At 37.8% G+C, this 11,097-nt stretch overlaps 2 protein-coding genes across 2 annotated transcripts; both read left to right on the top strand.

The window, feature by feature from the left end:
• The first annotated feature begins 2,957 nt into the window (after positions 1–2,957).
• Positions 2,958–4,665, top strand: LOC114194879. Its single transcript, XM_028085285.1, has 3 exons — positions 2,958–3,918; positions 4,036–4,052; positions 4,657–4,665. Exons 1-3 carry the CDS (start codon positions 2,958–2,960, stop codon positions 4,663–4,665), a joined length of 987 nt encoding a protein of 328 aa, XP_027941086.1.
• A 2,826-nt stretch (positions 4,666–7,491) lies between these two features.
• Positions 7,492–9,975, top strand: LOC114194878 (translation initiation factor IF-2-like). Its single transcript, XM_028085284.1, has 3 exons — positions 7,492–7,673; positions 8,933–9,060; positions 9,485–9,975. Exons 1-3 carry the CDS (start codon positions 7,492–7,494, stop codon positions 9,973–9,975), a joined length of 801 nt encoding a protein of 266 aa, XP_027941085.1.
• The last annotated feature ends 1,122 nt before the right edge of the window (positions 9,976–11,097 follow it).

The following is an 11,097-nucleotide window of genomic DNA, read 5'->3' as shown; positions in this document are numbered from 1 at the left end:
ATTTTATGTGTGGGTAATTTAATGTTGCATGATATCACAATATGGTTGTTTTTCTCTATGAGATTATTTGTGTTAAAGGTATGTAAAAATTTCATGTTGACATATAATTATTCGGTGGTTGCTTTGTTTTGATAAAGTTTAATAATGGTATGGATTCTAAATAATTTTGTTATTTATGAATTATAAGTTTATATTGTGAAAATGAATAAGGTATAAAGCTATGTGTGGAAAGAAAAGAAAAGTTGTATGTTAGATTATTTTGTTTTCTTGGGTAAGAATATTTTGTTAAGAACTATGAGGTTTTCTATTTTATATTTGTAGTGAATGTTTAGGTGTACAAATTGTTTTGATATGAGATTTTTATTTCATCATGTGATTGTGTAAAAAATTTAAGTATGCAAGATGTTTTATTTTCTGAATAGACAATTTTCGAGGACGAAAATTTTTAAAGTTGGGGAGAATGTAAGACCCGGGAAAAATTAGATTAAAGGAAAACACATAGAAAGAAAATTAATGGTTAGATTAATATTGTTGATTCATTTAATTTAATTAGGTTATTAAATTATGAAATAGAAAATAATTATTATTTGAGTGATTTAAGTTATTGTGGTGTTTATAATAATTATTTAAGTGATTTAAGGAATTAAGGTTAGTGGAGTTTAAGGGCTTTAAATCTTATAATGTATATAATATCATGTGAAGGCATATAGCCTAGTGGTGATAATTGCGTGCATAGAAGAGCAGGTGCAGGGTTCAAATCTGGCTGGTGTAAAGTATGATTTGTGTTTGTTTTAGAATCAATATTTTTCTCTCCTTTAAAGGTGTGGGACCCATGGAGCTGAATGGGGTTGTGTTTCCAGGCATTCAAAATTTCGTTGCTCATTTTCTTTCTGTTTTATCTTCTGTTTTTATTTTATTTTTTAGAGTTAAATGATAAGGAAAAAAAATAAAATGGGCTAAAAACAATCTTAACAGAACTATTGGGTGGAATTAGATAAAGCTAAATCCTAGGAATTTTCTTTAGAGAAAAGAGGGAGACCGGAGAAGGAAAAGAGAGGAAGGGTGCAAGTTAGAGTTTTCAGTGGTAGAGAAGAGGAATCATCTAGAGAGGTAGGGGAAGCCAACCTTGCATTCTTCTCTTGTTTTCTTGATGTTTGTTTGATGAGTGAAACTTGAAAAGCATGCATGTGTAGTCTAGGAGAAGTTAACTTTGTATTCTGTTTTGCTTGGAGCTTGACTTCTCTATCTTATGCATTGTACATTGGTGGGCAATTTGGATGTGTTTACGTTGCAGTTCATCTATGATTGTGTAAAGTTGCTTTACAAGGAATGCGTGAATCATATAGGTTTTGGTTTGCTGTATTATGAGGTGCGTGAATTATGTGGTGCGTGAATAATACATGTTTGCTATGTGGAGTTTGTTTTGTTGTGCATGGTTTTGATTTGGGTGCAGTTTCGTTTCAATTATATGCATGCAAACTGTTGCATTCTTTGAGTTCATGGTCACTTAAAAAAAAATGTGGTTTTCTTGTTCGTGGGTTACGGTGCAGTGCAGGGGTTCTTTTCGGGTTTCATTAGGTTTTCATTGGTGGGTGCAATGCATGCAGCTCTTAGTTTTTCATAAGACTTTATTCACGTTGCAGGTGTGAGAATGGGTTTATGGATTTTGTTTTTCTCTTTCTATTCTCTTTCCCGTAAACACATGAGTGTTAGTTTCTCTTTCTTCCATTCTTTTTTCTCTCTTTCACGTAAAGGCATGATGCGTTGGGGCCCACGGATTTGTTTTTATCTATTTCCTTTAAACCATTCATGTAACTTTGAGGGAGGGTAGTCTTTAAAGGAATTGGTGCAGACCGTGCCATGTTTTTCTTCCTTTCTCTTTTGGAATCGCTTTTCACGTGATTAAAGGATACAAAATCCTTAGTTTTTCTCTTGTTGTCATGCGTGAAATGAATAGGGGCAGCGAGGGGTTTAGAAATGGCAAGTATGGTAAGTTATATATTGACTATTTTTCTTTGAAGGGTTTGAATGCGTTAGGAGTATGAATTGACATCGTAATTTTCTTGCGCTTGTATTTGATTTTTGGTATGTGATTATATACAGGGGTGATATATGAATATGGGTTGGTTGGAAGACTTTATTTTTCAAGCATGATGTGATGGTGAGTGTTTTGTTGGCAATATGAAATTCTCATGTGTTTCATATTGAGAGTATTTTGCTTTGCTTGAAAGCTCTTGGTGGAATTTAATGAAGATTTTAGATGAATGTGATGCTATGTTTTGGTTTAGTATGAATGTTTGGATTTGGGGTTTGTGTGTTCAAACCAAGGATGGATTATGGTCATAAAGTTTCCGTGTTAATCGAATGCGACGTTGAGTATTATTGGACAAGTTTTATTTATGATTTTCTTTTATGAATATCATTGTTTATGGTTAGCTTACCCCTATTTGTTTGTTTGTATGTTTGTTGCCTGTGCGATGATCGTATAACGTGTGTGTTATACGGGAGCAGACGGTAATGCAGATATTTCTGACTCGAAGTAGATATCGGAAAGGATGGAGTGGACTCGGGGATTTATGGTTTATTTTGTTGATTTAAATTAAACAGTGAAGACTATGAAATTTTCTTTTAATTTCTAGTATTTAGTTGGAACTTTGTTTATTTAATATAATTATTATTCCAAATTAACATTTGGATTATCTATTTACTTTTAAATTAAAAGTTTTTTAATTAGTACATTTTCAATATTTATTTCTTTTTTCGCGAAACGCAAAAATTTTCTAACGTTCCGTGACGTCCCAAAATTGGGGTGTTACATTTTGGTATCAGAGCTAGGTTTTCGAAAAAACTTTGGGAATGTGGGGAGTGAGCTCGTCTAGTTGATGTTGTGTGACTCTGAATTGTATTGTATTTTATGACATTTAATTAGTAGTTATTTGATGATATCCATTAGAGCAATGGCACGTAGATCTGAGAATTCAACCAACTCAGTTGATGAAATGGCTCAAGCTATTCAACGGTTGGTCGATGCAATGCAACACCAACAACCACAAGTAGTGCACGCACCAGTGCAACAAAACGGTATGAACGAATTCATGCGTCACAAACCACCAAAGTTCAACGGTAAAGCAACTCCGGATGAGGCAGATGCATGGATTAGAGAGAATGAGAAGATCTTTCGGGTGCTCGGGTGCACTGACGAACAAAAGCTGGAGTACGCTACATTTTTACTTAATGGCGAGGCTGAGTACTGGTGGGGAGGTATGCGACAGATGATGGAAGCTCGCAATGAGGTCATCAGTTGGACAAGTTTCCGGACGAAATTTATGGGACAATACTTTCCAGATAGCGCCAGACATGAGAGGGAAGCCGAGTTTTTGAGGCTACTACAGAGAGATAAATCGGTGCAAGCTTATGTTGATCGTTTTGAATATCTAGCTCGATTCTACTCTCAGAATATGAGCGAAGAGTGGCGGTGCAGAAAGTTTGAAAGGGGCTTACGTCACAATATAATGAAGGTGATAGTGCCTATGAGGATCAGAGAGTTCCCACTCTTAGTGGAGCAAGCAAAGACAGTGGAGCAATTAGAGGTGGACCCAAGTCGGGTTATGAGGACACATCATAGCAGTAATGGCAGGGAGAAACGACAGGAGAAACCCTATAATAAACCTCAACGTGATGGACAGGGGACTGTGAAGTGTTTCGAATGCGGAGGAGACCATTATCGACGAAATTGTCCGAAATTTTCGAGAGCGAAGCCGGAAGAGAGGAAGTGTTTCATTTGTCGTAAGCCGGATCATTATGCGAACTCTTGTCCTGAGAAGGGGAAGTCCGAAGTGACACAACAACCACAAAAGACTCCAGAAGAGAAGCCGAAGGCAGCAGGAAGGGTGTTTGCCATGTCGGGAGCTGAAACAGGTAACTTAACCCAAGACACTTGTTTTCTGTTAACGCTAGTTGTTTAGATAGGAGGGATGGTTGGATCTGGGAAGTTGGTATTCTGTTGTTTTCTTTGGTTTGTCTTGTTTTATTCAGTTGGTGATATGTACGGGGTATGTAAAGTATGCTTTGTGATGTTTGTATAATACATATTGGTGGTGAAATGTTCAATTTGGTAAATGTTATGTTGATGAAATATGTTATGCTTGATTGTGTGTGTGATGTATAGTATGGATTCTCTCATATCTGTAAAACCAGGTTGCACTTTTACCCATAGGACTTTGGTGAGTCGGGTAAAAGGGGGTTTTGTTCTACCATAAGTCTTTGGCCTAAGCTTAGTTACAGCGCTCTTACCAGGTTTTGGTGAACAGGTAAGGGTGGTGCTCTTGCCGGGTTTTGGTGAACAGGCGAGGGTTGTTGTGTGTGAGTCTTAGGGAAAGCAACACTTTTACCGGGTTTTGGTGAGCAGGTAGGTGTTGCTCTCTTGTCGGGTTTTGGTGAACAGACAAGGGTTGTTACTTGTAAGTCTTAAGGAAAAGCAGGAGAATGGCCTTTCCAAGAGGCGTTGGTGCGCAGGAAAGGTAGAATGGTTGGTTATGAGAGAATGACATACTGTTGGATATTACTTGGTGGTAATATGTTGTGGATTGCATGTTTTGGTTTTGGGAACATGTTTCAAGTAGTAATCTTTGATGAGTGATACATATGTGGATTCAGGCAAGGTGAATTTTATGTGTGGGTAATTTAATGTTGCATGATATCACAATATGGTTGTTTTTCTCTATGAGATTATTTGTGTTAAAGGTATGTAAAAATTTCATGTTGACATATAATTATTCGGTGGTTGCTTTGTTTTGATAAAGTTTAATAATGGTATGGATTCTAAATAATTTTGTTATTTATGAATTATAAGTTTATATTGTGAAAATGAATAAGGTATAAAGCTATGTGTGGAAAGAAAAGAAAAGTTGTATGTTAGATTATTTTGTTTTCTTGGGTAAGAATATTTTGTTAAGAACTATGAGGTTTTCTATTTTATATTTGTAGTGAATGTTTAGGTGTACAAATTGTTTTGATATGAGATTTTTATTTCATCATGTGATTGTGTAAAAAATTTAAGTATGCAAGATGTTTTATTTTCTGAATAGACAATTTTCGAGGACGAAAATTTTTAAAGTTGGGGAGAATGTAAGACCCGGGAAAAATTAGATTAAAGGAAAACACATAGAAAGAAAATTAATGGTTAGATTAATATTGTTGATTCATTTAATTTAATTAGGTTATTAAATTATGAAATAGAAAATAATTATTATTTGAGTGATTTAAGTTATTGTGGTGTTTATAATAATTATTTAAGTGATTTAAGGAATTAAGGTTAGTGGAGTTTAAGGGCTTTAAATCTTATAATGTATATAATATCATGTGAAGGCATATAGCCTAGTGGTGATAATTGCGTGCATAGAAGAGCAGGTGCAGGGTTCAAATCTGGCTGGTGTAAAGTATGATTTGTGTTTGTTTTAGAATCAATATTTTTCTCTCCTTTAAAGGTGTGGGACCCATGGAGCTGAATGGGGTTGTGTTTCCAGGCATTCAAAATTTCGTTGCTCATTTTCTTTCTGTTTTATCTTCTGTTTTTATTTTATTTTTTAGAGTTAAATGATAAGGAAAAAAAATAAAATGGGCTAAAAACAATCTTAACAGAACTATTGGGTGGAATTAGATAAAGCTAAATCCTAGGAATTTTCTTTAGAGAAAAGAGGGAGACCGGAGAAGGAAAAGAGAGGAAGGGTGCAAGTTAGAGTTTTCAGTGGTAGAGAAGAGGAATCATCTAGAGAGGTAGGGGAAGCCAACCTTGCATTCTTCTCTTGTTTTCTTGATGTTTGTTTGATGAGTGAAACTTGAAAAGCATGCATGTGTAGTCTAGGAGAAGTTAACTTTGTATTCTGTTTTGCTTGGAGCTTGACTTCTCTATCTTATGCATTGTACATTGGTGGGCAATTTGGATGTGTTTACGTTGCAGTTCATCTATGATTGTGTAAAGTTGCTTTACAAGGAATGCGTGAATCATATAGGTTTTGGTTTGCTGTATTATGAGGTGCGTGAATTATGTGGTGCGTGAATAATACATGTTTGCTATGTGGAGTTTGTTTTGTTGTGCATGGTTTTGATTTGGGTGCAGTTTCGTTTCAATTATATGCATGCAAACTGTTGCATTCTTTGAGTTCATGGTCACTTAAAAAAAAATGTGGTTTTCTTGTTCGTGGGTTACGGTGCAGTGCAGGGGTTCTTTTCGGGTTTCATTAGGTTTTCATTGGTGGGTGCAATGCATGCAGCTCTTAGTTTTTCATAAGACTTTATTCACGTTGCAGGTGTGAGAATGGGTTTATGGATTTTGTTTTTCTCTTTCTATTCTCTTTCCCGTAAACACATGAGTGTTAGTTTCTCTTTCTTCCATTCTTTTTTCTCTCTTTCACGTAAAGGCATGATGCGTTGGGGCCCACGGATTTGTTTTTATCTATTTCCTTTAAACCATTCATGTAACTTTGAGGGAGGGTAGTCTTTAAAGGAATTGGTGCAGACCGTGCCATGTTTTTCTTCCTTTCTCTTTTGGAATCGCTTTTCACGTGATTAAAGGATACAAAATCCTTAGTTTTTCTCTTGTTGTCATGCGTGAAATGAATAGGGGCAGCGAGGGGTTTAGAAATGGCAAGTATGGTAAGTTATATATTGACTATTTTTCTTTGAAGGGTTTGAATGCGTTAGGAGTATGAATTGACATCGTAATTTTCTTGCGCTTGTATTTGATTTTTGGTATGTGATTATATACAGGGGTGATATATGAATATGGGTTGGTTGGAAGACTTTATTTTTCAAGCATGATGTGATGGTGAGTGTTTTGTTGGCAATATGAAATTCTCATGTGTTTCATATTGAGAGTATTTTGCTTTGCTTGAAAGCTCTTGGTGGAATTTAATGAAGATTTTAGATGAATGTGATGCTATGTTTTGGTTTAGTATGAATGTTTGGATTTGGGGTTTGTGTGTTCAAACCAAGGATGGATTGTGGTCATAAAGTTTCCGTGTTAATCGAATGCGACGTTGAGTATTATTGGACAAGTTTTATTTATGATTTTCTTTTATGAATATCATTGTTTATGGTTAGCTTACCCCTATTTGTTTGTTTGTATGTTTGTTGCCTGTGCGATGATCGTATAACGTGTGTGTTATACGGGAGCAGACGGTAATGCAGATATTTCTGACTCGAAGTAGATATCGGAAAGGATGGAGTGGACTCGGGGATTTATGGTTTATTTTGTTGATTTAAATTAAACAGTGAAGACTATGAAATTTTCTTTTAATTTCTAGTATTTAGTTGGAACTTTGTTTATTTAATATAATTATTATTCCAAATTAACATTTGGATTATCTATTTACTTTTAAATTAAAAGTTTTTTAATTAGTACATTTTCAATATTTATTTCTTTTTTCGCGAAACGCAAAAATTTTCTAACGTTCCGTGACGTCCCAAAATTGGGGTGTTACAACCAAGGCTATGTTAGAATTTAATAGCAAAGCTTTGATCTTGGGACGCATAGTGGAGAGTCTATTTCAGAGAGAGTTGAAACAGGGCAATCGGTCGAAGATAGAGGAGTTGCAAGGCCAAGTGGACAAACATGTCGAGGAGAAGGCGGCCTGGGAAAAGGAAAGAGAGGAATGGCTAGAGGAAAAGAAGAGGTGATGAAGGATTGACCCCAACCAAGGATGGAGGCATATGCTTAAGAAGAATAAACATGTTTAGAAAGGAAGTTCACTAATCCTTCATCCCTTTCATTTGTGTTTGTTATTTTTGATTCCCAAAGTTGACTTAGTTGATTCAACTTTAGTTGATTTGTTGCCTTTGACTAGGTTTGACTTGTTGACTATAGTTGACTTGACTTAAGCCAACATGTTAATCTATGTTTATTTGCTTTGTAGGTTAATTAGGAGTAAGAAAGCAATGCTAGGTGGCACATGGTGATTGGGGAGCATAAATGATGTGGAGGAGAGAGTAAAGCAAAGGCATAAAGCATAAAGTAAAAGGCATGAAGTAAGTGTACCTATGTACCTTTGGTCTCCTTTGCTTTTAGCACACTTTGGCCACTTTTTGGAGATATATGAGACACATTCTTTGTCTCCTTTTGTGCTAGAACGAAATTAGCCTTGCACACACCATAGTTAGCTCTTTTGTCTCTCATTTTTTGTAACCTTATTTGACCTAGTTTCTAGAAGCTAGGGTTAGGTTTTTGTAGAGACATCCTTAGGTATCTTTTATTTGCTTAGAGGCCCTTAAACTCTTCTATCTAAGGGGTGCTCCTAGACATGTAAAAGGGTTGAACATTTTGAAGTAAAAACACTCTTGTGTCTCAACCATTTGTGAGAGTTTCCTCCCTAGGGAGTGAATACTTTTAAGCCTTATCTTGCATAGCAAGTGGCGGCACACATCCCTCATCTTCAAGGTTGCCATGGCTTCTAGCCTAGCCTTGTAGTGGCGTGCTTCTCACATTTTTACCATTTCTTTCCTTTCCATTTTATGTTTTCTTCTCCCTTTAATTGTTCTTGGTTTTCTATGGTTTATGTGCTTTCCATTTCCTTTTTGTTTTGAATCAATCCATCATCTTCTTCTCTTGAGCTTTGTGAAAGGAACCTTCATCTAGATAGCTTGCTATCTTAATGTCCAGTGGGGATTTCACTTAGCTTTCTTAATCAACTAACAACATATTTAATAATCTTAAAAAGAAACAAGATAATCCTTCATCAAGAGGCTAGGTACCTGGAAAGTCCGGTGCTTGGAGTCGGAGAGGAAGTTGAAGGGAAGGATCTTTGATCTGGAGCCCGACTACGATGAGTTGAAGAAAAAATGAAGGCCTTGAGACTGAGTTAAAGGACCTTAAGGGTTGCATCATTCAAGAGCATATTAACGATTTCTAGAAAGACGTGGACGTGTCGGATTCCAGATTTGATGTGAATAAAGATGTAGTTGACGGTCAGCTTATAAGCGAGGTCAAAACTAGTCCTGAGGAGGAGGCGAGGAAGATGGGGGTTGATGGAGATATGAACGTTGGAGAAGCCGTGACCGTGGAAGGTATTGATGAAGAAGCAACTTAGGACTAATGTTTTATGTTTCTTATTTCATACGTTTATACACTAGTGCAGATTTGGGATTTTACCTCGCCTTATAGGCCTCGGTTATGGCGGAACCGAAGCCTATAAGGAGGCGGTGGCAATTTTGTAATTAAAGGGAACTTATAGGCCTCGGTTCAGTCAAAAACCGGTGCCAAATGTCACTTTAGGCCTCGGGTCTTAAGAAACCGGTGCCAAATGCCACTTATAGGCCTCGGTTAAGGAGGCCCGAAGCCAAAAGGTTGCCAGAAATTGACCTATAGGCTTCGGTTAGGAGAAGCCGGTGCCAAAGATGGGTGATAGGCCTCGGTTGTTTGGAAACCGAGGCCAAAGAGTGGTTATATGCCTCGGTTCTACGTGGAACCGAGGCCATATCCTTTGATTAGGGCTCAAAACAGAACCCCTCTTCTTCCTCGCGCGCGCAGCTGCATTTCTCCTCTGCAAATTCCGGCGACCACGAGCCTCCTGCCACCACGCGAACGCGAGCCTCCTGCCACCACCACGCGAGCCTCCACGCGAGCCTCCACCAGCCACCGCAGTCTCGTCGCGCCTCCAGCCACCACCACGCGAGCCTCCACACGAGCCTCCACCAGCCACCGCCGCTGTCTCGTCGCGCCTCCAGCCACCACCACGCGAGCCTCCACGCGAGCCTCCACCAGCCACTGCCGCTGTGTCGTCGCGCCTCCAGCCACCACCACGCGAGACCACCACGCGAGCTCTTGCGCCGTCTCGTCTGGCGTCCGTCCACCACCACGCGAGACTACTGCCGCTGTCTCGTCCCTCTCTCTGTCTCTCTGCAAGTGTTCCGGCGTCCCTCTACCACCACGCGAACACTTTCGTTCTTTTGCCGCAATTGTCGCGCCGCGATTTTCTTTAAAGTAAATTTCGAACGCGTTTTTGTTTGATTTTCTGTTTTTGTGTATGTTAATTTTAAATTTTAGTTATTGTGAGTGTTAATTTGGATTGAGATAGAAATTGTTTGGAGTGTTTTGATTAATTTTGTGAAAGGATTGAGTCTCAATTTAAGAGCATTGTGTCTTTAGACGTAGAGCATTAAGTCTGATTTGGTAATTTAAGTACAAATCACAGTTGTTGGCCTGTTATATTATTCATTTACAACTTATCTCCTGGACTCTGCATGAAGAGAAAATACATGATGTTGTCTATGATGATATCTGGTCCAAAGCAGCCTGGAAATGACATAGATGTATATCTCAATCCTCTAGTTGAAGACTTGAAGGTGTTGTGGGTTGATGGTGTTGAAGTATTTGATGCTGTTGCTTCTGAAACTTTCATGATGCATGCAATGTTATTTTGCACCATTAATGACTTTCCAGCTTATGGTAATTTGTCAGGGTACAGTGTCAAGGGTCATAAAGCATGTCCTATATGTGAAGAAAACACTGCATCTCATCAATTGAAAAATGGAAGGAAGACCGTGTATCTGCGCCATCGAAGGTTTTTACAAGCTAATCATCCTTATCGAAGGTTAAAGAAAGCATTCAATGGACATCAAGAGAATGACAAAGCACCAACTCCATTAACTGGCATTGAAATTCATGAAAAAGTTAATAAAGTACACCATGTATTTGGTAAAACGTCCAAGAAGTCATCTGCATCGAGCCCTTGGAAGAAAAAATCAATATTCTTTGACCTTCCATATTGGTCGAAGTTAGAAGTTAGGCATTGCATAGATGTCATGCATGTAGAGAAGAATGTGTGTGATAGCTTGATTGGTACACTACTCAACATTCAGGGAAAGACAAAAGATGGAGTAAATGCTCGTTTGGATTTGGTTGAAATGAAGATCCGAGAAGACTTGGCACCAAGGGAGGTTGGTAGGCGCACTTATTTGCCCCCTGCATGTTACACTATGTCCAGACAAGAGAAGATAAGTTTTTGCTTATGTTTAAAGAGTGTCAAGGTACCTCAAGGATACTCTTCAAATATTCAGAGTTTAGTGTCCATGCAAGACTTGAAGCTTGTTGGTCTCAAGTCT

The sequence above is a fragment of the Vigna unguiculata genome, chromosome 8 (genome assembly GCF_004118075.2).
Source record: "Vigna unguiculata cultivar IT97K-499-35 chromosome 8, ASM411807v1, whole genome shotgun sequence".
Classification (NCBI taxonomy): domain Eukaryota; kingdom Viridiplantae; phylum Streptophyta; class Magnoliopsida; order Fabales; family Fabaceae; genus Vigna; species Vigna unguiculata.
The sequence above is the reverse complement of the archived record's forward strand: the minus strand, read 5'-3'. Positions and strand labels throughout refer to the sequence as shown.